At 39.8% G+C, this 27,746-nt stretch overlaps 1 protein-coding gene across 5 annotated transcripts in view; it reads left to right on the top strand.

Annotated features, from left to right (window-relative positions):
- The window catches only part of pkp4 (plakophilin 4), a 64,450-nt gene that overhangs the window by 4,473 nt on the left and 32,231 nt on the right, over positions 1 to 27,746 (top strand). For 4 of the 5 annotated variants that reach the window (XM_028393161.1, XM_028393159.1, XM_028393160.1 and 1 more), the window contains exons 2-3: positions 10,161 to 10,294; positions 24,634 to 24,746. In XM_028393161.1, coding sequence (XP_028248962.1) covers positions 10,166 to 10,294; positions 24,634 to 24,746 — 242 coding nt within the window. In that variant the 5' untranslated portion in view covers positions 10,161 to 10,165. Of the gene's footprint in view, positions 1 to 10,160; positions 10,295 to 11,115; positions 11,426 to 24,633; positions 24,747 to 27,746 lie in introns of those variants that run through there. The other variant, XM_028393162.1, reaches the window with a different exon arrangement.

The following is a 27,746-nucleotide window of genomic DNA, read 5'->3' as shown; positions in this document are numbered from 1 at the left end:
TAAAATTACCTCTGAAAAGGGGAGCTGTTGACATTGGAAATGAACAAATAAATACAGTTCAAGCACATGACATTTAAAATGACATTTTACAGATCTTAAGCTATGTGTGGAGAGAGGCAGATGTGGGCTGTATGATATCAAAGCTTATTCTGTGTCTTTTCTTTCTCTGACAGAGTAAGCTGATATAGTGACAGCATCAAAGTGGGCAAACCTGTAGCCTTAAGGCAACAGTGCACATACTGATACAACTTAAACAAATTAGACACTGTGCTTTTAAAGTTTTCTTTAACCTTAGTTAGCAGATGTGGCCCAAGAGCCAGAAAAACATGCTGGTGTAACCCGAACTTTTCTGTTTAAAGTCTGTGAAGTGCTGATGTTTTACCACATAAACTGTGAGTATTCTGCTGTCAACTTACAAGCACATCCAACTGGTTAGGGGGCCTGTTCTCAAGTCAGCAAGGACTGTTTATGTGGCATCTGAAGTGCACTCTCCACTGCATGCACCAGTAACCCTGAACAATGCCTTTTATTTTGGGCTGGACATTCATTCCCAGGTGTTCATACATCTTTTGAGATTTCTTGTTGTTGCCCAAATAAACTAAAGGCTGCTGAAAAAACATTCCTAACACAGAAGGTGCACATCTTTTGATGCCACTTTGATGAGAAATAGCTTTTTGTGTCATCCAGTAGATGTTAGAAAAGATTTGAAGAATGCAATGTGATGAACCCACACATGTGCGGCGTAACCAAAGAATATAAATTGTTGAAAGAACCGATGCATAATGCTGCAGAACTGCAAAGTCATACATCCTCCATGAATCATTACTAAACAGAACTGAGAGAAAATTTATTTTAGCGACATGTAAGGTGTGATTTATTTTTTCAATTAAACTTCCTTTAATAGGCTATACATATGGTGCCAACCCTGCAGCCCCTTTACTACACAGTGCAGTGCAGTTAGGGATGCTCACCTTTGTGTCTGGCTCTCTAAAACTCTCTGTAAGGCCAATTCAAGTTTTCAAGGTACACTGATGTAAAGCAGTCCTTGTTCTAAAATGCAAGCGGGTGACATGATGGCTAAACTGACATTTAGATAAGTAGCTTGCTTCCTTCTGTTTTTCTTGATTGATAGTTCCATGCATGTTGATGTCCTGGCTGGATGGTGCAGCAGGGTTTTTCCTGAAAAAAGTCTCACTAGTTTAGGTGCAGGTATTGATACTGTTTTCAAGGGTTATTGTCAGCTTGGTTTTGATCTGGCGTTTTTGACTGGCGTCAGTTTTATTGGTACCGGTATTCCTTATTTTATGCTTTAGAAACCCTGCCTTATTTTTGCGTTATCTTTTTCTCCAATGTACCTTTCCTCAAGCACTCTCTGTTAAAAGGAGAAGGACACAGTTCCAACCTACGTCTTTATTAAATTTTCATTTCATTTTCTATCTTCAAATAGGGTCTGCATTACTATTACATTCAAATAAGCTTTTTTATTGTACACACAGTAAAGCAGAGGCAGTGGCTTTGATAGATGCGGATCTTTTCTTTCATTGCCTCTTTAGCTGGGTTATTTACAATATCCTACTGGGAAATTACAAAATAATCAATGCACTGAACAAATCTACCTGTCACTTGATCACTTTTCAACCTGCAGGTCATTATTGGTTGTAAATACTCAGTCGGAGTGTTGTTATTGTAGCTATCTCAATTAAATATGGATTGTTACCATAGAGATATTTGTAGCTCGAGAAGTCAAATGAACTACTAAATTGTTGCGGTGGACAAAAGTGATCTTGTGTAATTGAGGGAAGCTTCAAGGATCCACTTGCTTTAGAAAAATTACAGACTAAAGGCAGACAGGAAGAATGTCAAATTTAAAATGATGTCTTGTGCAAAGAAGTTAAGTAACTGAATGATTTTCAAGCTTCTTTACCAGCTTTTCATCATTTTTTCATTACACATCATGCTGTGCCCTGTACAGTGTAGCAAAGAAAGGAAAATATCCTGTAGGTCTCAGCTAAAATGACCATATAAAAAATTAAATATCACATAATAGAAAACCTGCAGTACTGTGCACTCTATAGTACATAAAAACAGGACCTAACTTATTGATGATCTGCCTTGTGTTATTCAGGTTGTCATTGTATCATCTCTCCCTTTGTTTCAGATTCAAAGTGAGATTGTGCATTTATCTTTAGTTGAATTTAAATTTGAATAGACAACCACACGTTGTTCTGTGACCCCTGCCTGTCCATTCTGAAGAATGGTCGGTATTGAGTAGGCAGTGCCAATGCAAATCAGTTGGAGGAAAGTACAGTGCCAGACTGGCCTATCCCCCTCCCTGGTATCATAGTACTTTACAAGGGCTGGAGTTTTAGCAAGTTTGCCAACGTTCAAAAGTCAGTATCACTGATGACAGGAATTCAGTCTTTTAATCTCGGGATCTTATTATTGTTGTTGTCGTGAATAGTCTGTTTAATACAACAAATGACTCTTTGGCTAAGGTTAAAAGCAGACCAAAAGTTTATAGTTTATAATTTATATAGTTTATAATATATATAGAGCCTGGAAATATTCAATGTAAATGAAAAGGAGTGTAGAGATTCATCAATATAATAATGATTATCTTTACATCTCACACTGAAAAAGTACTCAGTCAGAGATGTATCTCCCAGGTTTTCAACTCAGTCCTAATTTAACTGAATACAGTTATCGAAGTGGACGTTATTCCATGGTTCATCCATTACTGTAGGGGATGCAGTTGTCAATCTGTTATCAATAACTACAGCAACAGTGATGGCTGCTTGTGCTTTTGATTCATACTGCAGGCATTCAGTTTTGTTTTACATGAAATATTGGACAAGCAGTGGACTGGAAGGATTGTCAGGAGGGCTGCACAAGCTGGTGTTATTATTACAATAACATACAATGTATTTTTTATAGTCTAGACAGAAATGATTTTACATCCATTGCTGTTTGGGCGTGTGTTTAGATATCAAACTGTTTGTGAGGTCTACAGAACTAACATGTATAGGTAGGTTTTTATTAAATCTTTTATTTATATTAGAGATCGTGAAAGGAGCATTTGTGATAGTACGTGCAAAGGCTACTGTTTATCTGACTACCAATTCATTGCAACAAGACTAAGATAATTGTTTTATAGATGTGTTTCTTTATAAAGAAGTTTTATAGTTTTGTAATTGGTGATACATGACTCTCTGCTGTACTTACTATTTTCTGTGTGTTTCAGTTCTATATAATGCAACACTATCTAAAATGTCATTCAGCAGTGTCAGACAATTGGTAACGTTATTTTTGCTATTTAAAATTATTTTAGTTAAAATGAAATTCATGCATTGCTGACACATTTTATGGATTTATTTTCAACTTATCTCCTGTCTGCTTTTTATCTGACAATTAAAAGTGAATGATGGTAATGTTGGTTGTTAAGCTTACTAAGGTGATTTAAGATACCACATATGCATCCATTCCTTTAGTTCTTTCATATTTTTGACTCCAGTGCAGCAGGGTACAGAACAAAGAGGCCCACACCAGTAAACATAAATAATACATAAGACCCCGATGTTTGTGGTTTCTAATATTTTTGATTTATTTGATTTGATAACTATCCTATTCACAGCAGAAAAGTGGTCAACACAACGGACTGTGTGGAGTTAATTCTACATTTTATAAATGAAATTATCTTCAAATTCAAAAAACTTTATTGGTCCCCAAGGGGCAATTAAAGTTAAGTAATAAACATTACAAAGCATGGTCAAATCCTGAATTACAATAGTTATAAATCAAAGGTAGTAGTACTGTTTTGATGCTATACACTTGATGCTATAATTCCTTTCTCAGGAGTGTCATGCTGTAATTGTGTTTGCAATGTAATTTTAAACAGGAAGGCATTAGGGTGTTAAGTGTATTTGTCTAACAATGTACGACAGGATGAAGCATGTCTCTCTCACACAAACTCTGATTCTGTTTAAAGGATTTGCATGCAATCAGAATAATTTATGTCCTGTTCTGTCACAACATATAACTGGTGGCAACATGTTGTAAACAGCTGATGAGAGTTCAGCCGTGGTTCTCTGCTCCCCATTAGTTGATGTATTGTTGTGAGGCAATGATTCCGAAAGAATTATCTCAATAGGAATTTGTTTCACAGGAAGTTAGTCTTGGGTTTTTACTGCTCCTCAGTGCAAACCGGGATTATTTGGTTGTTCAGCCATCCTTCCAATTTCCTCTCTCAGTAAACATGTTTCCCAAGATAAAGTGCAGCTTAAGACAATATGCATATGGTGTGGGGCATTAGTCTGTGTGCCGCACAGGCTGTACAATGACTGCCTGAGAGGCAAGCCCTGCCCTGTGGATACACATGGCACCAGGTTATTGCAACATTTGTGGGGGTTGAGGTTCAATGTGTGAGTAGGCATGGGTGTAGCATCCGATTGATTTCATTTGCTTGTCCACGTTGTTAAAAAGTTAAAGGAGATGCTGCTAGTCAAACTAGCACAGATTCATACGTCTTACCCTGTTTGATCCTACATCAACAGAATGACAGGTAAGTGTCAATTTAGACAAGGCAATGCCATTTTCTTCAGCCGAATCAAGGTAATTATTGACAAGGTTGTTGTGCGAGACTGCTTCTGCTCTGGAAATGTAGACATTCCTTTGCTTTTGGGTGTGTCAAAATGAGCAAAGCATTTTCAGCTGTTGAGAGCAGCAGAAAGTTAAACATCTAGGGATCTAATAATAACTTTTTGGTGTTTTGATGCTGGCAAGTCCACCACGTGGGACTCATGGAGAATTAATCATTCTCCTTAAGAGAACTTTCTCTGCGTGGCACATAGGCTTGTGCAAAATCGTGTCGTGTGCAATTAATCGTCAGAAAAACTGTCATCGATTAATATTTGCCACTTATCGATTACGGCGATTAGTGCCTCGTCATGATGGCGCACATGTGAGCCCACAATAACAATAATGGCGGAAGGCAGTGGTATTTAGTTAAATGATGCAGAGCAGCACGTTCCTAACATAAATTCAACGTCTGTCACCATAAGCCGGAGCAAGAAGAAAGCCGAAGAAAGCGCAACGAGGACACAAAGCCGGCTACAGCTGTATATAGTGCCGTGACATGCATTAGGTGAAGCGTGTAGCATTGGTTGTTGCCATAGTAACTGAATTATTGCTCGTATCAAAGGAATGAACTCCGATCTTTATTTACGGACTCCACAGCAACATAGGAAACATTACAACAGCGAAGTCTCCTCCAGCAGATATCGGAAAGAATTCCACTCAGCCGAGAATCCGCGATACGTTTAGTCATCGTGCTGCTTACGACTAAAGTAAGTGCTGGAAGATTGTAACGCAGGTTGTTTTGCACAGACATACGTTTAAATGTGAAATTGTCCGGTTTGTTTGTTTGTAATGTTTTTTCTGCTGCTGTTCTACAGTCTGAGTGAAAACATGCACTAGTCTGTGACATATTCCAGTCACAGGTTCACTTGCACAGACACATTTTTTTTTAACTTGAAATAATCACTGATGTGACTTTTCTGAACTTATTTGTCCTGTTTAATTTTAATGTTGACATGCACTGCTTTGTGACCTTAAGATAAGAACATTTGAAGGACAACGTTACTTTAAATGTTTGCAAGCTTGAAAGTTTGTGCATCTACTCACCAGCTTAACCTGTTAGAATGAAGTAGTTAACTTGACTGATGATTTGTCGGTATCATGCTAGAACACTGTGCCAATTTAGAGTCAAAAACATGTAAATGCAATTGTCATCAATTAATCGTCAAATTAATCGTTATAGGCTAAATGCCACAATTAATCGTGATTAATTTTTTTGCCAATATCGCCCAACCCTAGTGGCACACTACTAAGTCACAGTATGTCAGAACTTACAGACAATTACATGCTTATATGTAATTTGTATGTTACCCTTGCACATTTGTATTCATGTTGCCCTCAAGTGACTTGCTCAAAAACATAATGCTGCTGTTCTGGTTTTTGTTCATGTGGGATCAACCATTTTTAATCAGAAAAGTCTTCGGGGATGTCATGTGTCACATCTTTAATTTTTGTTTCCGACTTCCTTCGGAGAGGATGAGCTTGAAACATCCATGTTCAAGGGATATTTAGTCTTGGTACATAACAAAATGTTTATCAGCTCACTGCTTACATGATTACATTACTTTTTAAGTGAAGGGGACCAAGACCACGTTCTTCTATGTGAGTAGTATGCAATTAGTTGCTGCTGACTGTGGCACTGAAGCAGTTCTCCAGGAACACAATTTAATTTGTAAAAACAGGTCTCGTCTCTTAACATGCTCAAAAGTTACCCACTGCCATCTGCTACTGTGCAGTGGCTACAGAAGAGAAGAAAAAGCTTTATGGGGAAAATGCATTTTAACAGCACTCTGTAAATGCCTAGTTATTTTCCCCCAAAATCAGTTTTGTTAAATATTATGCAGACATGTCAAAATTGGATGGAAAGTCTTTGAAGGACATGACAAGCTGTCCAAAATAATAACAATGCTACAAATCTCAATCTGTCTCATACTATGTAAACAATAATTTCCAAGAAATATTATGTATCAATTTAGTGAAAAATTCTACCTGCAGGTTCCTCTATCAGGTCTGTTTGTGCCATAGATTTCCCAGCTTCTCTTGACATGAAGGGGCAATCAACTGATGCTTCTCTGAGACTCTCTGCAATTGAAATTCAAGCTAATGTATAATCATCTCAGCTCATCTCCATGTCGGTGCTAAATGTATGTGACATGGTGTCACTCAGCCTCGGGAAGTCAAATCTTAAACCCTGCAAGTCAACAAATAATAGGTCTAATGGTTTTGACTTACAGGGCTACTGCATGTGTTCAGGTGATGGCATATCCTCTCAAAGTAAAAGTGAGGTATTGCTGTCGCTGCACCACTCTAGCTTCGCCTCAACTGTTTTGGGGCACTAAAATGGCAACCATCACCCATTTCTCAGGTTGTAGGCATTCCTGAGCAGGTTTTCTTTCAGGACCTCCTTCCTTCTGTCAGACAGCATTTGGAACGCCTCCAAGGAGAACACTTTACCCTCAAAGTGTGCAAAACAGGAAGGGCCTTGAATATTTTCAATATGTAGTCAAAATACATTGGTGGCAACTATGTGACTGTGGGATGATTGCACAGTGCAGAGCCATGAATCTACTGATACCATGTGATGTAAAAAGCCTGACCTCTCACCACACAGTCAATCCAAATGCTCTGACGAAAAAAGAAACAATTCTCCAGCCCCCCAGAACGATGAATCCATTATAACCTTAAATTTAGTTTCAGCTCAATATATGCCCCAGGGGAAACGTGCTTACCGCTCAGCTGCATGTAAACACAAGTGTTACAATCATTATGTTACTGCATTGCATGTAAACATGTCCCCTACTTTACTCCTTTGACCTGATTTCTCAGTGTAACTTATTTTCTTGTGCGGTTGTAAACGCAGTCTGTGGCTGATATTAGATTTGCTGCTGCGGTGCTCCTCGGGGAAGGTGACAAAGGGTGCACAGGTGGCTTTCAGAGGGATCATAGGACTGATTAATTCATGTCTCTAGATGAAATTGATGCAAGAAGGCAGTATATTCATCTCAACCCATATTGCTGGTCTTTTCAGAAACATAGTGTTCCATCAAGATTTGACACTTCAGCAGATATAGTAGCACAGTTTCTTTTTCCTCACTCCGTAAAATACATTACACTTGAAGGCAGAGTCGCAGAGGGGTTGTGTAAGAAGCTCAGAGGAGTGGCTGAGTCTGAGGTCAGTAGATCAGACCACGTGATCCAGTGTGTATGGGTGGGGTCAGGCTAAGACTTTTCTTGGCAGACACAGAAACACTGGGGATTATAATACTTTAAAAGGGAGCTTTAGCTTTGACTATAAAGAGTGTGCTGCAAAGGAGATGATTATTATTCTGTGTTGAAGAGTCAAGATAAATCTGACACTGAATGAAATCCAGTTCATGTTTATTATTAACTGCATGCAATCAAGCTGTCATTCTATGTGTTTGTTTTTTGCTTACTCTAGGAAAACAACCATAATGGTAATAATTAGGCACTAGCTCGCGTCTTTGTTTTGACCAGAGTGAGCTCATCTTTACTCTGTGAGAACTACACAGTATGTCCTCCAGGCAATAACCAAATGACAGCCTTGAAACCTGCTCAGATTGGGCTCCTCTTCTTAGCTTCTTACCTACTTTTTGAACTGTTTAAGGCTCTGACATACCACAGTTTTTCCCCCACCAGGCATCCCAGCAAGGTTTACTCCCCTGTGTGTTTGGAGGGAAATCTTGAAGAACTAGTCAGTTGTGTGCCTATAGGACTTTAGTAGGTTGGCAGCCTCATCTTTGTCCTTAGTCCTGTTTCAAAGCCGAGAAGTCAAATGTAGACAGAGTGAAATCATTCTGGATCAGATCTTATGGGGAATTTCAGAGGTAGGCTCAGACGTGTGTCACATTTTTTCTTTGCTTAGTAGGGTTTGCTTTCCTTTTGTATGTTGTTTTTTATGTGGTTCTATTTCCTACAGTCTGCTTAGTATGCACTTTCCTGCAGGCTTGTTTAGACTGCTGAGAAAAATTCTCATTATTAACACAGATTTCTGTCATGGCATGAGGATTTTTCTCTCTTGGTGTTGTTACTCTTAGGCTATAAAGTCATTTTTTTTAAAGGATCCAGTAATTGTTGAGACTGTTGTGCAGAGATAAAAATGACAATTACCAAGATAATGCTTCTTCACACACTTCTTTGTACCTGATAATGCTGTGAGGGATAACAAAACAGACTACATCCACCCTGACTGGATAGGGAGCTTCTGTCAGTTTTAAAATTTGAACTTGGTCAGTGCTGTCTGAGTTGTTCCTGTCTGTGTTTATTCAGAAGTCAGGGGGAGGAGTCAAATTCAAACAGCTTTCCCATTTCCCGTTGCTCTGTTTTCTGGGAATAAAGTGCCATGTCCTTGATCCAGAGGCTGCAGTGGAGGGAGAGAGAGAGTTAGTGTGGTATGTTGGAAAACTATGAATGAACAAGAAAGGAATTTGGGAAACTGATGGGGAAATACATGGGATATCCTGTGTGGAATAATATACTTGGTAGTAGTAAAACATCATCTGTTATTTTAGACTTGGCCTGGCACATGACTCTGTAAAGCCTGGACACCTTGGATGGTTCACACTGCCTTGGTGACAGTCCCAGAATACTTCAGGGTCACATTTCATCCAAGTGTTTGGACCTCCTGCATACTACACGTGCATTTGTAGGTTTTGTAGATGACAGCAGCAGTGCATCCCTAAGTCACACACCTTCTGTGTTATCACAAAGCTTTTGGTCTGCTTCTGCAGCCCCGAGTTGTAATGCAGCCTTTTGCTGTCCTGTCTGGCGCCTTCTAGTAAATATGGATCCACCTTGAGCAGAGCTCCCTTGACACTCTCTGTCAACAGATATAATGAGACCATAACTATTCATTCCCCTTTCTCATTTCAATCCTGGACAAGAGGCCAGAGATCCCAGACAGGAACACCTTATCACCTACGTCGGGCTGCTGGGCTTGCCAGGCTTTTCTGTTATTTATTTATTTATTTACACACACACACACATATATATATATATATATATATATATATAGCTTTTGTCATCTTGACCATCATCACTAAATCTACAAAAACATCTAGTATGGGGTTTGCATGTGCACACACATTTCAGGGCTGCTTTTGTATTGCTAGGATTGAATTATTTTTATTACATTTTGTGGCATGAGTAGAATCACTGGCTGTCTGTCTGTTTTCATGTGACTATATTTCACACACAAAATTCTTATTTAAGTCGTGTGTTGTCTCATGGCCATATGGCATTTGCACTGTCACAGACGTAAAACATTGACAGTCCTTTTCTCTCAGGCCATATGGCATGTGTGGGTGTATGTTTGTGTATTGCTAGTGTGACCACTGATAGTCACTTCTCAGCATCACTAGCTTGGGAGGAGGGAGGGGGGGGTGGCTCCTATCAAGTGTGTATTTTTTTAAGTGTGTTTGCACACACAGGCACACAGTCTGTAGTGTGCATAATAGATTTTCAGCACCAGTAGTGACCAGATCATTGTGTGTGTGTGTGTGTCCACACAGGAGGAATGCCAGCTCCTGAGCAGTGCCCAGTGACGGAGGAGGGGCTTCTGCTGACCATCCGCGACAGCTCAACTGGCCGCAACATGGAGGCTGACAACACCGCCAACAACATCTTGGCCTCTGTCAAAGAACAGGTACAGTGTATCTTCTGTGCACGCATTAATTAATGTGTGCTAAATCGCTGCTATTATGGCACTGTTAAAGCTTTCATTAACAAAGATGGATTCCACTGAGCAAAGTGTGTATGCCGTTCTTTCCTTTTTGTGTCATACACTCTTTTTATACTGTAACCTCAGATCTTACCTCTGTGCCACACTTAAAGTTGTCATCTGAGAGGACTTTATAGTATTTTATTGTCTGAAGGAAATTTCAACTACAACAAGCTTTACTGGGAACTATTGCTTATTTATTGCCTCCAGTCATGGCCTAGCTTACAACAGTGGACAACCAGGAAGATCATCTATAACAGGGTTTGAGAGCTCATGGAGGGACATGCCCTCTGACTCACTCCATCTCTGCCTGTCTCTTTGTGATTCATCCACACCCCCTTTGGTTAAACACACACACACACACACACACACACACACACACACACACACACACACACACGTTCCTTTCCTTTCTCAATACTCCATATTCCTAAGAATCCAGCAGAGGGCAAACTGGGCTAACACTTTCTAGTCGTTATTAATGATTTTAAATCGTTTGTGTATTTGAAAGTAGTTGTATGTATTCTCTGGTATGTATTGTCAAAAAACCTGTGGAAGGGTTTTTAGATAAGCTGGAGGAAAGTGGGTATTGTTTACATAAGGAAGGAAAGAAGGAAGGAAGGAGAGAGCACCTGTCGATGTCACTTCCTTCCCAAGAGTATTCCTCAGTAGCTCGTCCGGTTAGAGCAGATATCCATGCAGTCAAGCAGGAAGAGCGAGCCTGAGCTGTTGCTTTCAGAATGACTGGCTGGAGACATGCCTCAGAGGGGATTCCTGCTAAAGACTCTAGACTGTAAAATGATCGTTCTGCTCAGTATTTATACAGTGCAGAGAGGGAGAGCCAAATAAAAGGGTGAGTGAAAAGGAAAATACGTAGGAGGTCAGAGACTATAGTGTGAGTGTTTTTCCCTCTGCTGTTGCATGAGGCTTTCCTGTGATTGTTGAGGGGCAGACCTTCGAGGGATCGTGCTGTTGATGTAAACATAGTTGGCTGCTGTGCTGAAACGGTGGTCGTGATTAGAGCTGGGTTGGCTGGCTTGGATGACTGAGTGTTTGGTAAGTGTTTATTCTATGGCTGTACTATGTTTTTCAGACTGTTGTTTCCCTGTCATCAGTTGTCATACCAAGTCTTTCATTTTTCCTTCTCTCTCTCTTTCCAAACTTCAGCTTCTGTCACTGTTGTAGTTACAGCTGCACAGGGTTTGCCCAGATGCCCAAACAAGGAAAGATTCACCGGCATATTATGATTTTACACTCCCTGTGTGTCTGCTTGGACATGCCCCTTTTCTTTCTTCCTTTACGACTTGATGGTTTGGCTATATTATGCTGCAGTTCTTTGTTATTAGAGTCCTGTTTTTGTCCTGTCCTGTAGGTGAAACATTCTTAAAACTTTATTACTGCTGCACTTTCATTTTTTGCCATTTTCAAACACATTAAATAAACTGTATTGTACTTGAAAATTAACTTTACAAATCATCCTCCTTAATCTTATTAAATTTTAATTTAACCAAAGGGAATGTTTTGTGGATAATCGAAGACCTACTTTTTTATCTGTTTCATCTTAAGTGTAATTAAAGCAGCAGGAATTTGTGTTACTTCTCCAGACAGATTTTTTTTGGTGGAATTAGCAGTCATCACTCTCTTCGTTCGTTTTACATTTCCTTTTTAGTTCAAATGTTGCAGTTGTGTATTTGATGTTCCTGAAAACTTGTAAAATCTGTGTGAATTCATTAGGTTTTTTAATATCACATTTTGTTTGAGTCACCATGATGTCTAAAAATAAAAGAGTAGTGTGCAATTGACTTAACATAATCTGACACAGATGTCAGATGCTGCCTCAATACAGAGACATAACAGTTGCTACAGTGAAAGTGACAGCCTGTTTTTTTTATCTCATCACTAACAGAAATGTAGTCAGGGAAATATCCTTTGGAAGTATAGTGGTAATACAGTAGCATAGTAGTACAATACCTTATACCATGACAAAATGCTGCCAGAAGTACATAAACAAACACTTCTGTGATCTCTCCAAGATGTTACTTGTAGAGAACACAGGCAACTTGAGCAATGACTCATGATGGAGGTGAGGGTAACTGTCTTTAATTAGGGTACAATGCCTCTAATCGAACAACAGTCACAAAGAAATACAAGGACGGATCTGCTTCAGAGAATCGCCTATAAACATTTATTTTGGTCATTTTGTGTACATGTGAGTTTAATTAGTCCTTAAGGGATTTGGGCTTTGCACTTTGACTAATAAAGCGAAACAGGTACTAATGAAGTAGTGTTTTTTTCTTTACTCGGCTGTCTCTGTATCTCAGTTAAAGAACTGTTCTTCTCCACTAGTGTGCTTATGTTGCGAGAGAAAGTTGCAACTGAAGGGAAAGGCTACTAAATTGTTTAACTAAAAGAACCTTAAAGATAATAATTATGTTGCAAAATGAACGTGTAAGTACTAGGAAAAAGGCAACTGCATGCCTAATCATACCATTCAAACCTGTCTTTAACACAGGTGTTTGCCGGTCCTACTCCATTTGTTAAAACTATTTGCTTTGACTAGCAGCTTTGCTTGAAAATGTAAAGGTGTCAGGGTTTCTAAAGTAGCAAGAAAGGTGACAGTTCTTCAATAAAATCAAAAAAACATTACTTGAATTTAAAATGCATTATCTTGACAGATGAAATTGTATGCAAGTGTATTCAAAAATAATTATAACTCCAGCATTATTATTTTTCTACACATTACTTGACAGTTGCAGAAACCATCTTACATCCACGCTAGAATGTAGCACTAAGAGATGGTAAAGTGTCTTAAATTTATGGCCACAGTCTGTCAAATGGCTTTTAACCATCTTGCAATCGACTGTTTAGCGTAGCTCAATAAATAAAATGCTCAACCATATATTTGCAAGCACATAAAAAGGCCACATCATTGCCCAAGTCTGATTGAGTTTAGTATTACATTTAACATACAAGCATAATGTGACAGTGCAAAGGTATGTTTCCACTCAAAAGTTATGCAAATTTCAAGGGAGTTTCTGTTATGTTGGTAAAACAAAATGCAAATCTGAATGTGATTCCAGTAAACACTATTATGTTAATATAGGGGAGAGAATGCCACAAGAAACAAACCACTTATAAAAAGCAGAGGCATTCTCAAAAGAAAATTTGCATCACATCTTAAAGCTAAAAGTTGTTTACTTTGGAGTATATTCTCCTTAAAAATGAAGGCTGCCCATAGGACTGTTACAGGGCCATGTTACAACAAATTTGTATCAAGTCTTGACTACAGTTATGGAAGAAATACAATATACTGAGTACTATATTTCAATAGCCTTTTGAAAGAACAAGCTATTTGATTCTGAAATAAGTACACGGGAGCCCTTTGGTTGTCAGTGAAAGAGCCCATGACATCCTCTGCACAAGCATCAATGAGTAATGGGGCCAGGTTTTTAAAGAGCATCTTATTGATGACTTTGACTTCATCTCTGCTTTCTACTGCATCTCCCTGGAGAGAAATAGCTGCAGGAATGAAGGACCCTTTAGTTGCGTCTGCTTTGATTTAATCCACACCAAGCCCTTCTTAATGTACACACACGTCTCAGTGTACCTATTTTTAGACGGCTGGGGAAACGGAAAGAAAGGGAGTGATGATAGGTTATGATCATGCTGTGTTTTCCTGGCAGCTGGTAAACTAATGAAGAGTAAACTCCAAATGTGAAGTTGGCGTATCATTAATTTAAACTTGTAAGTGTTTAGTCAACCTACACAGCAGTGTTTTTATGCTAAACTTCTCAGGCTAGGTTAATGTCCACAGTTAGCTGCAGGTCAGAAGTCATTAGGAGATAGAAGCAGTATTATTGCCTGTACACTTACCATACTTTGTAGAAAACACTTAATTTCTGTGTTTTTATTTCTGTTTAAAAAGTGTCAGGTTTAGTTCAATTTTACAACTTTTTGTTTGGCAGGTAATTCAAGCCGTAAGTGCTTCAAAAAAGGGCAGAGGACAGAGTTAAATTAGTTCTTTATCCTCACTGTTGTTGTGGAGAGGTTTGGCATCAAAAAATGTAATGGTGTGTGGTCTCTGTGGTCAAAATAGGCCTTGCAGTCACTGTTGATCGGAATTTGTAGTATTAGGGCTGTAGTTTTTGGACCTTAGAAATGCAGTGTTTTCATCTATTCCTGTTCATCCTCCATTATGTGTTACTCTCAGAGTAATGCTGTTATTAGCTGTGCCTGGGCATGCCTATACGTACCACACGAATGGCAGAGACAGGCCTTTTAGGCACATCGCACTGTGGTGTTTCAGCACACCACCTCATGAAAAAAAAACACCACAGTGGAATTTTCGCACTTTGTTGAAGTTCATTACACAAGAAAAATCTGTCTGCCTCATGCTTCTCCCTGGCAAACTGGAGTTACACTCTGTGACCCCATATTCATCCGAATCAGGCAGACACACACACATAGCCCAAACTTGGGTGTTCTTTGCAAAGCTGAACAACTGACCTTGCTTTAAGTACTACAACTCCAGTACCCTGTTAAAAGCTTGATGAGCTGGCTAAAATATTGCCCACTTGAGATACCCATTTGAGGTTCTATCCTGCATTAATGAAGCTAAAGTCATCTTTTGTCTATGTGACCTAGCTTAAGGAGTTAACAGTTGGGGTCAGGGCGAAGCTTCAAGGCAGTGTTTTTGCCATTTTGCTATTCCATGCCATAAGCGCCGCAGAAAGGTTGAGTTCTCTCTGCAGGCGATAGTGTCTGTTCCACTTCCATAGGCGAAATAAGGACTCTAATTACAATCGACTACTGATTTTCTCCACTCCTCGGGGTCTTATCTGCCTTCTTCTGCCTAGTGCTGCTGCTGTGACACAGGCAAGGAGAAATTTGGAGGCATAAGCATTCTGGCCTCGATTATAGTCATAAAAATGGAAGCCTGGCTCCAAGCAATTACCCCATGGGGGAGCAGAACAAGTGTAAGAGGGAAGGAGTGAGACAGATTCAGAGTGAAGGGATGCAGGTGAAGGAGAGTGCTCAGATACAGTGGAAAGACAAAATGCTCAGATATAGAGGGTGGTGAGTGAAGTGAAGGGAAAAGGACAAAAGTGAGAGGGTGAGGGGCAGAGTTAGAGACACTGTCACCTGTGAATGTTTCCTTAAAGCACTTTGACAGGAGGCTGTCAACACTGAGAAAAACAGGACAGAAGGGAAATGGGAAGAGAAGATAATCTGCTCCTGGTGTGACATGATGTCAAAGGAGTGGTGTGTCTCGTCTGTCGTTTTGAACCCAGCCATGGGAGTTCTCCCTCCCCCAACTAGCCTGTTAATACTAATCACCATCACTGTCATCATTGTCATTATCACTATAATCATCGGCATTATGAACAGTACACATATGGGACCTGGCCATTAGGAAGCACGAGTGGTAACCCTGATGCAAGATTGTAGTGTGTAGACAATACTGTACTAGGCCGTCCTTGGAAAAGGCATGTATCCACAAAGGACGTTTAAGACAGTGAATCACCAATGAGCATCATTTGCCCAGATGCGTCTCAGATGAGTTTCTGTAAATGACTGATCCTGAGGTAATCACACAAGTCACTGGAGTCTTTGTTCACCACAGCAACTTCCAGATTGACAGTCCCTTGATTGCTCAGTCTTCGCATTATGGCCCAAAGCAATGTTCTTTTTGTCTGACACAACACTATTGATCTCTCAGTGGAATTGTATGTTCACACAGGTCTACATGGATTGCTCTTGCTGTGTGATTGCACCGCTGCAGCATTTTGGATCTTTTTTTTTTTTTGTTCCAATTGAGGAGATACAGATTGCTTTTGTGAGTTACTCTCATTTACCGGCACTATCCCGTTGCATTATTATTATCAACTGCATCACATAAGGGCTTTTGTTGGATTCAACAGCTTCTAGCAATGCAAAACAAAAGCAGCTCCAGTACAAGACTTGGATCAAAAGACCTGGTGAATGAAGGAAATAAATATTGTATTTTAAAATCTAGGGAAATACATTGTTGTACTTACAGCTGTGAATCCTGTTTTTGCTTCCAGGTACGGATAGAATGATAGATGACGCTGTAGATAAAGCAACAATCTGGCGCTTTTGAAGCATTTCACATACAGATACAGATATTTCTTGTGATATTGCATCCTCTCCTACATAGAGCTTTAAATTGGAAAGTGTTTATAAAAGGGCACATACTCCTGGATCCACCTGAGGTAGGAATGGTGCTTTAATGGTGCTTTTAAAGTGTAATCACAATGTTAGTGTTATGCTACGAATGTTAATGAGGCAGAAATGCCACAGAATTGATTTAGTTCTTTTTTTTGATCATGGAAAAAAAATACACCCATTAGCTTTCGCATTAAACCATTATATTCCTTCTGTTTTCCCAGATCACCCAACCATTCATACCTCACTAACAAGACTTAAAATATCAATACATTTCAGATGACTTAATGATTGTAAAGTAGTCAAGACTGTCAAACTGGATGAACAAATACAGCTACAAAAAAAGAGGAAAGAATTAGGGAAAATTCCTAAAAACAAGTTTTGAAGTTACTGTTCACCACTGACATGATGTTTCATTCACTCTCCCACTCATGCAGCCTTTGTTAATGACAGTCTTTTCTTCTGTTGTCATTCTCTTTTGTGGCAAGCGTTGGCTGCCACACTTACCAATACAAATGACAGCTCTTTAAATAGCATTCAGTGCATACAGTACATGACAGTCATAAATGGCATTTTAATTATTAAGCCAAATTGTATCTCCATTTTTGTGTTCATGTAGCATTTTAATATTAAGGTTGTATGATGCCAAAAATGTTTGTTTTTAATATTCAGTATTACCAAAACATGGATCAGTGATGATTTGATACCATTTAAAAGCACCAAATATAAGGGAGATAAATTATTTATGAGAGATCATGTCATGACAACACATGGGTGGTGCATGGGTGATGTTACTTTTGTGGTTTAAGATGAAAGTTAATCAGGTCTTGTTAAATATACATGCAGTTCAACTGAATCATTATGCAGGAAGTTGGAGGTAAACACCCCTTTGTGGTATTTTTCAAGTCAGCACAGGCTAAGAGAATGATCATCAATGGTCTTGCAGTCATCCAAGCCTGCATATCAATGGAAGTGGTTACAACACTAAAGGAGTGTTCTTACAGTACGGTAAAGAAGAAGGCTGTTGAATTCAAACATGGCAGAGGGAGCCTGGAAGACTTGACTCCTTAAAGTCCAGTGATAATTACCACACAGGAAACCACTGACAAGACCCTTCACTATATTGTACCATTGTCCTGCAAACTTGGGTACCTACAAGAACAAGTTAATATAGTTGTTGGTGAAGAACTTTAATTATCAACCTGCATCGAGTTCTGGCACTCCTTCAAGACTGAGGAGGAACAGATTCAGCACAACCGGTCTAGATCTGCCATTTTGAGGCAGATATTGAGAGAATTTAATCTATAATCATGAATCAGATTCAGGCTTATGGGTTCCAACCAGTGAAAAAAGATCATTCAAAACTGTGCACTCAAAGTCTCCAGCTCTCAACTATGTGCACAGGCAAGGTGATGGCCTCCGTTTTCAATGACAAAGGTCACACTATTAAAGAACTACCCACTACCTTAAGCCAGCAACCTGAGTAAATCAATGGGATCTTGGGGTTTTATTTGCTTATGAGCTGAAACTTTATGGCTACAGTGGCAATGGTTTTCATCCAAAATTGTGAATTTGGATTTGAAAATAATCAATACTTTCAAGAAATCTGGTCACTCCTATAATGTCTTCAGAGTAATTCACATCCAATATTGTAAAATAAAAACAATTGTAATCAAACATGACTACTATTACTACTATATCTAAACTGCATTTGTTTTTGATGAAAGGAACAAGGTGGCAGATAATGTATTGTACCATCGTGTTTTGGCGCTAGCAATGAAAATTTATAGGAACCCAACAAGTTTATCGTGCTTTGAACTTAAATTCCATATCTATTTGCCAATTTGCTCTTAGAGAAGGATTTGAGACCTCATTTTAATTAGTTTGCATGTTTCCTGTTAAAATTCTTGTATCATCACATTAGAAATCCTGCTGCAAATTATGTTCTTTTGTGTGTTCTTCCATTTCCATGTATGCGATATTCAATTGGTATTTGTGGACTTTATCAGTTTATAGTCTAAAAGCTGTGGTGTAGCTGTGGGTGCTAAAGCAATTTTCACCCTATGATTCACCTTAGCTTTGCCTGCGGCTGTACTCTTATTACCTTAGAATGGCACTTTACTGTATTTTTAAATGCCTTTCTCTGCAACGTTGGTATTATAATTGCATGCCACTGTAGCCAGTTTCCTAAAACCCTAGTATTTTAACAAGGTGACTTTGTGGCAATTTTTGTAAGTAATTGCACTGCATGGATCCTCCAGGTCTGGTCACACAGCCTGCTCTGAGGCTTGTTCTCTTCGCTCACACCTCAGGCCTGCTTTTCTGCCCCTGCTGCTGCAGAAATCCTTTAACCTCTGCTGTCATTCTCCCACTGCGCAGCAGTGTTGGTGTCTCGTTGGAATGCGTCTGCAACACTGCAGTGAGGGTGCAGAGCTGTCAGGCCTCATTGCCACTTAATGAACAAACATATTTCTAGTGCATTCTTTAGATAAGTGGAAAAGCCATCTGCACTAGTTATGCAAAATAGATATTAACATCACAAATGGGCATATAGTCTATGCTTGAGCAGATTGATGTAAATCAACTACATGTCTTTCTGTCTATCTGCCAGGTCTAGGAACCATGCATGACCCTGCCTTATTTCTTTATCCACCACCATCTCTGCTTGGCTTGTATTCTCTGTTTTCCTTGTGGATGGATATATAAAAACTTACCTTAGTATTGATACTTGACACCTACAGACTGATAGAATCCCTTTAAATTTCAGGAGAATCAGGCTAATTTTATGACCACCACATTGTCTAATAAAATGAACTAAAATGTAGGTTAATGACAGCAGCTGTGGGCCTGTTGACATTTGAAATGAATCATGAGAGAAGACGTTACATAAGAGATGGCTCCCTGTGGTAAGAGCGTGACAAGGGCATTCACAAACTAGGAGTTTTACAATATGATTTAATTACATCCATCAAACAATTTTCCAGTCATTCTTTGCAATCATGCACCCATACTTGGCAAGCGTCAGGCATGCGTTAAATGTGTTGGAATAATGGATTCAAGTTCTCCCAAAAGATGTAAGCAGAACTGCACCCCTCTGTAGTGCAGAGTGTAGTATATATGCCTGCTAGGATTTTCCAATTCAATACAGTTTTGGGGGAGGAAAACAACAATTGCAGAGTGTGTATTTAGACCAATGTAGTGTGTGAATGATGTTTTAGGATGGGGAGACTTTCCATCACATCACACAGCATCTGTCAAAGAAGGTTCAAGATCCTGGCTTGACAAAGGGTTTATAATGAAAACACACTTTTCATGAATCAAACATTGGTCTTTTATTAACATCAATGCACTGTTACTAATTCCTTTGCATGCTGCAGTAATTGTTGTGAATATTAAACATTCAGCTACTGGTAAAAATCTCATATCTTCATTAACTCGGTGGGCCCTAATTGACACTAAGACTTGTAAGGCATGTCCAGAATTGTCATTAGGTATGGTTTATCTGGTGACAGTTCAGGAGCTGATTGTTTTTCTGAAGTCAGAGTAACAGCAATGTGATTTGATGTGATATATTGTAAAATGAAGCTGATTGATAGCTGAAAAGCAAAAGGAGGAAAGAGATGTTTTAGAAGTGCAGTAGACATATAATTATAATAACAATGAGTCTTGTTTTAACCTGTTTGCTTCAGAGTTGTAAATAACATTCAACTACTTTTGCTGTGTTGTGAGTTGTATTAAATTTTGATAGACAATGGCAAAATACTGTTTTGCATTTCATGCAGAATTTAAGTATACTGTATATCAGGAAGTCTGTTTATGGGCCTGAGTAAATCCGTAAATGCTAATATAGCTGCTTGACATTTAGGCTTTCTGTGTGTGTAAGCCTCTCTTATCTATGCTGAACCACAGTCTATGTGCTGAACCAGCAATGAGCAGAAGCCACTTCGGGCATTTCGGATTGGTCTTGTATTGTCAGCAGCACCCACAGAAATGACATGGTAGTGTGGACACTGGGAGTGTGATCTGCTGCCATGTGTCATCTGTTTCTTTAGGGCCTGTCTAAGGACACAAGGGGACAGGATCTGATTCAGCTCTGGGACTATGGGTTGATCAGGCCCAACAGACTCATTGTAATGGCAAATAAAGGCATTGGGGGCCTTGTTGGTATGAGAAAGCCCACCACCTATTGTCCCTGTCCCTCTCCTTCTACACTGCCTGGTGCCGAGCAAGGCTAGGCCCACACCCGTTAAATAAGCATAAGCCCTTTTTAATGGTCATTACTGCTGTGCTTGGCCTGGCTTGGTGGATCGTTATGCTGAATGGATGTCTTCCATTCTGCGTTAGGGGCTAAGCATGGAAAATGCATGAATTACACAGAGCAGTGAGTGCTCTCTCTCCATGGCTAATACAAGCTCTACATAACAATGTGATCCTTGTCCCTGTTTCATTAGACCAGGGCTCAATTTTGGCTCTGTGTTATCACAAGGTAATTATGGATATATTGAATCCATATTTATAACTGTGTTAATGAGTAATACAACATCAAGAAAGTCTTCTGACATTTATTTGAGAGAAAGAAAGCATTAAAACTTCTTTTGTTGCCAATAAGAGCCTGAGGATGTGATAGTAAAAAAGTCATGGCTGTAATCCATGGTGCCACCTGAGAGGCTACTAAACTCAGCATGGCAGAAAGGGTTTATTGTTGTTTAATGCCTGGCTTAAGGAGCGGAGAGAGTACACTACCTGAGCCTTCCTGTGTTCTCACACTGTAAGTTTCTACAATCCTTCTATATATAGACATAAATAAAAGTATTATGCAAAGTCATATTGTATGGCAGTCACAGTAATTTTAGTAGCAGGCCAGTAGCCAGGTTGTCAAGTAAAGACCTGTGGGACAGTGGTCCATGCAGAAGGGTGTCCCGGTCCTTCCCTAAAGGCACGCAGACAGGATGCCCACCTGCTATAGGCCGAGGGAAGCGTGGAGTATCAGAAGTGACAGCGGTATGGCTGCAGCAGATGTCTCTCTCTCTCTCTCTCTGCTGTGGTTGATCAAGATCATAGATCATCCATCAGTAAGACTGAAGGCTAGCCAGTTTCTCTTTTGCTTACATGTACCACTGTATAATAAGAACTGTGCCACTTGATGAGATAAAGTTGTGGGACTCGAAAAGGCAATACGTTGCCAAATAAAACAATTGGATTATAAGCTTAGAAGAGTGAAGGCATTGAAATGGTGAGCTAAGAATAGTGACATTTGCAGGATCAGGAAATCTCTGTCTTCATTCAGGCAGTAAACAAAACTGTTTGGATGTGCAGTTCACCATATGTTTAATCTTTTTTTCCATAAGCATCTGCTAGTCATTAATACATAATACGCACACAACACAGTAAGAGTTACACATGCACGTTTTTCGTTTTTAAGGGAATGAAAGTGGGTATACATTGACACATTGGTACAGATTGCCCTCTATATGAGTGTTTTGAGTCTGACTATAGCCTTGCATTTGCCACCATGGCAAGCGTTAAATATGTAGATGTTCACATTCTCTCTCCCTAATCTTTTAAACATGAATGTCCATATGGATTATCCTCGTCTATTGACTCTGTGGTGTATATTCTCCCTCGTGCACACAGGGACTAACACACTAGAGTAATTCCAGATTTGTATCAGGAAGCAGTAAGGTTGTGCTTGAATCACCTCACACCCCTCCCTCTCTCTGCATGCATGTGTGGCTTTCCTTCTTGTCACTATCATTCAGTGTCCTCCCCTTAACTCCTGCTTCCTTTACAAATGCATTCTTGTCCTCATGTGTGAGGACAGCATGTGCGAGTGTTTGCATGGAAATGTTTCAATCCTTTAACTGTCCCTTGCAGAAAACAATCCTCCAGCTAGCACTGACATGCTGCTCATCACTTTACACCTTCAGACAGCAGATGTTCATATGACGTGATGTTCATGTGTGATATGTATATAACTAAGTTGCACCCATTTCTGAGACAGCTGCCAGCATGCGTCTTGTTGTTTACACGCTGGTGTGTTCTCTAGACGTCACTGATAACTGTCATTTAACCGGTTTTGCAATGCCAGATCACAAAAGACTGATAGTGTGAGGCTGACAAGGGTTGAGCAATTCAGTTAGACCTTTGTTTTTGCTAATTTTACTATTTTCTGTTATAATTGGCACATTATGTAGATTTTTAAACATAGGAAACCTGTTAAAAGAAGTGATAAAGACCTGTTCAGTTGCCATTTTTTAAGATGAAATTCATGGCTGAGATGAGAGAGTGAATAGAGAAGTTACAAAGGCGAAGGGCATGGGATTAATCTAGGACAAAATGCTGATTCTTCCCTTTTCCCCCGTTAGTGGGGTTTAGTGGTTTTCGTCTTCCAGTGTGAAAAGGGCTTTACTCTGAATGTGATTTTCATATGTTCTTGGTATTTTGTAGTTTGACCATTTATTCATTGTGACTTTAGTTTGTCTCAGAAAAAGTAGGAATGGAAATGGGGAATGACTGGTTGAAATGAATTGTTGCTTTATGTGCATAATTCTTAGTGTGTGTCATACGTCATACAGAGCAGTAATGCCTCATTTCTTCCTCCCTCACTGTTGTGGTCCCTCTTATCTCTGTCCCAGTATGCACACGCTGTAAGCTTGAGGAGACATTGAGATGGCTCCTAATGTTTTTACTATTAAGTCTGGCATGTGCTGAGCAATAAAACGACTGACAATGATTTGAAAGGCAAATCTCATTTACAGGGTTCTTTAGATGTTTGGTTCTACCACTACATACTCTAAAGGCCATGTTGTGTTGTATGTTGTTGTATGTATGTCTCCTTGGGTTTCTTCTTCTTTTTTTCTGAAAAAAAAACACTTGAGATGAACTGGTGTGTGTGTAAAATTTTGCATAGAGTTTTTTTACTGCATTGCTCAAGCATTTCAGCCAGTGTAAAGAATGTCATTACAATGAGAAAACAAAAAGTAGAGGCAACTCTCCCCTGCAAGCCCTCCCTGACTGCAGTCAAGCTTCACATATCTTCAAGTGAGGGAGAGAAGAGAGAGAAGAGGGGAGCAGTGGACGGTATAAAACAGTACTTGGGGGCTGTGGGGTGTGTGTGTGTGTGGGGGGGGGGGCGCAGATTCTACAATGTGGAGGGAAATTTCCGTGCACCCCCAGGGAACACAGAAGAGTAGGTGTGAAAAGTAGGCTGGTCTTGGTGCTGTGGAGTGACTACATTTCTTCAGATAGGTCACAAAAGAAGCACACAGTCTGTGCTTGTGTGTGTGTCTGTGCATGTGTCAGTGTGTGTAGGCAGCTGGCTGTGTGTGTAATTGACCATGGTAATGGACATTACATGGGACGGCTAAGAATGGCAAGGCACGGATCCCTCCTTCTGTTCATTTAGTTATGGTGAGTGAGGTCTTTTTTTGTAAGGAAAAACAGAGCTGATACTCATTACACTGACAAGGTGCTGATGTGGTTGAGTAGAAAAAGTGTTTCAGAGGTAGGCAGATGACTGTGCCTATGTGTTCCATCATTTTCTGTGCATAAAAAACCTCGTGTGTGTCTTATGAGTGTCATGATGCAGTGCTTGGAGCTAGAGAGCAGTGCCGTGCAAGTAATGGCCTTGTTCAGGCTAGATAATTAGTCAAATGCTGATTTCTGCTCAACTCCCATAGGAACAGTGCCACCAAGGCTAAATATCACCCACTGAAGTGGTGCTTATCTGTCTGTGTGGGCTGGAAAAATGGCTATACCACATAGGCTGCATGTTCAAGTGAGTGTGTACATAAACCCAGGTTTGTGTATGCAGACGTATGTGGGCACTATTTTAAGCTAGAGATGTGGAGACATTTCTCTTTGCAATTAGCTTGCTTGTAGGGCCTTAAGCTTCTATAATGTGCCATCATAAAACAATGGTATATACCATAACGAAACACGGCGCTCCTGCAGAGTATTGTCACCCTGCCTCCCTTATATTGACTCCACATTTGTCAATGTAGGTACATAAATCTCTCTGAAGTGAAAATGTTCTTGACCTTAAATTCGGTGTCTCTTTTGTTTGTGTTTGTATGCAGGAGCTTCAGTTTGAGCGGTTAACCAGGGAGCTGGAAGTAGAGAGGCAGATTGTGGCCAATCAGCTGGAAAGATGCAGACTTGGGGCCGAGTCACCAGGCACTGGTAGCAGCAGGTAATGAGAAGATGCATACACACACACATACACACACACTCTCACAATGCCACAATCCAACACATGGCTTTTCCATACTTCACAGCAGTGGCCATATTCCATAGTGTAGCCTTATGGCATTATGCAACAGCGTTGTGATGGAGCAACCCAGTATGCTCAAATATAATTGGACATCCTCCCCACTGCTGCTTTGAAATGCACAGACATTTTATGCTTAAAAGAATATGTGTAGGTAGAATATTAGGCATGTGTTTATCAGTGATGGGATGTGTTTCTGTTTGAGCACTGCTGAATTATTTGAGTTTGCTGTGGTCGCTCATTCCCACTTCATGAGCTTCAAGACACTCATCATCACACCTCAGTGACCACACATTCTGTCCCTTTCTGCTGTGGCTCAGACATGTCAGGTTCATTTGTAAAGCTCAATATCACATACAGTATGTATGTGGTTCTCTCAGGACCACAGTGACGAAGGCTTGACAGCCATCTTATTCTGTTGTATTATAACATGGTTGCTTGGTTTGTCTCTGTCATTTGTCAATAACAGACATTGTGGGGATGCAGCTAGTGTGTATGCAGGCCTAACATTGGCAGTAACCTACAACAACTGAAAAATCAATAACAGTGTTTAATCAATATTACGTATATTGTTGTTCTTAGATGTCACCTAAGATAACTGCGAGCCATATGTCATAGACATAAATGATGAGAGACAATATATTGACAGTTTTAGTTGCACAGTACAGTGCTGTAATGTGTGGAATTTTTACTTACTATTGACCAAACTGATATGCAACCACTGTGATATCATATGAAAGTTGATTATATTGATTGATTGTATTGCACTACATTGAAACATTTTCAGCAGTGTGGTATGGAAGAAGATTATGTCTATTAAGAGATTGTGTGAAAAACATGCTGTATTAGTGTCTGGATGTAGCCTGGGTGTGTAGTGATTCGGACAGATTATGAGTACTTTGTCAAATGAGTGCAACAGCACTTTAAAGTGGCATACTGGAGGCTAATCAACACTCAGAGTACAGAAAGGTCGCTTGCATAATTTTTATTGGACATAAAAGTGCCTAATTGAGTGCTTCCTGTGCCTATACAGATGAAGCACTGAAGCTGCTGCTAAGCCTTCTGTGTGCACAGTCTTAAGATCAACCGCTATTGACCTGAAATCTCCCGCATTCTCTATATTTTCTTTGAACTGGTCTCGTTTTAAATGGAAGTATTATTTGCATATTGTTCAAAAAATGGTCAGCTGATATGCGTTCTTATGGCAGGTGTGAGCTCCAGTCAGTCTCAAATGGGCTATAATGCACGTTTGAATATATCTGGCAATGTAACACATTGTTTCAACAGGGACTGTAATAAGCCCCCTGTGATCTTTTTCGGCTTTATGTTAATATGTCCTGTTCTCTCAGACAGTTCGTTCTTGCACTTAAGCCTTCATGCCTGCAAAAAGCATCCACCTACTACCAGCACTGCTCTGGTGTAAGTGTCCATTTCCCCTTTTTCCCTTGTGTAGAGGGGTGCAGGTATACAGCAGCTTTAAGTGCTGCCAAAAAGGTGTGGACAACAGCTCTCTGAAAATATACTCAGTTGGGCTATTTACTTTCATTTTCTCCTGGAGAAGTACAGCTTTTAGACCTCTGCTTTAATGTATCCAGCCACATCAGTGTTTGCAGATAAAAGCAACATCCATGCTTTCCTGTTGTTGTCTTTTATTCACTCACTCAGTCATGACAAACATTTAACAAAAGGGTGCATCCAGATTAATTTTAGAAACCAAGGACCGAGGAATCTTTCTTTTTTTTTTTACACTAATTACTCCCCAAATATGAAATGATGTATCGTGTGCTAGTCAGACTGAAAATCAACACCCAGATCTGTTTTGTACAGCTTTCAGCTCATTGTCTTGATTCACTGGTGCATCAGTCACATTTAGCTGGCTAAACAAAGGAGTGCTTTTCAAAGTAGCCTGTGGATCAAACAAGCCAAATGCCAATTTTCTTTATTAAGGGCATACACGTGTCAGCTGGCTGACCCCGTTGTTGTCTGTTGTCTGACAGAGCGATTGTGCTGATGAAGGGGGATTATAATCCCTTTTTTGTGTTACTCATCAATTTGCCACTGTTGTTTTTCCACAATTATCAAAATCCTTTTATCAACTCTAACCATGCTTGTTTGATGTAAAATTCTAACAGGATTTATTATCACTTCAATTGAAAATATTGACATATGTGACATATATGCAGTATGTCTTGTTGCACAAATGATTAGCTTATTAAATAGCAAAGAGTATCACTGTTTATTGTTAGATGTAAATTCAGCACTAGCAGCAATATGCTAAATGTATTAGCCAAATTAGCCAGACTGCTGCCTTTTAATAAAACACCTCTCATCTAATGTCCGGGTTTCAAACAGCAACTCTATCATAATATTGAGACAACAGCATAACATTGCAGATCAGGTTACTGTCACATTTTACATGCAGAAACAGTTTCCTGTGAGGCAACAGGACCACCCGCTAGGACCCTATAAAGACAACATGTAACGCCACTTTCACACCTTTTTTTAAAGCCAGAGACGAACAACTGAAATGCCTGTCACTGGGCATTTGTGTGTGAATAGAGATTAGCTTTAAACATAGAGGTCACACTGGCAGGCTCTATAGCACAGCAGGACCACAGCAGAGGTAATAGCACACTTAAGGGTTCTGTTGGGAATCATGGCACCACTAAGACTGGCCACCACATTAATTTCTACAAGTATACAGGGGGTGGTCATCAAACTCAAACTCAGGGGAAGCTGCTAAAAAATGCGACCTCCCACCCAGCTAGACTTTGACTGGCCAGAAGGATTGAATAAAGGTCAGGGCTGAGTCTGTTGTGTATCCCTATTCACAGGTTTACAGTCACTTTACAGTGCATTCACCCAACCTGCTGGCCGACGTGCAGCGCACGAGGCTCATGATCATTATGGTAGCCATTCTTT

The sequence above is a fragment of the Parambassis ranga genome, chromosome 21 (genome assembly GCF_900634625.1).
Source record: "Parambassis ranga chromosome 21, fParRan2.1, whole genome shotgun sequence".
NCBI lineage: Eukaryota > Metazoa > Chordata > Actinopteri > Ambassidae > Parambassis > Parambassis ranga.
The sequence above is the reverse complement of the archived record's forward strand: the minus strand, read 5'-3'. Positions and strand labels throughout refer to the sequence as shown.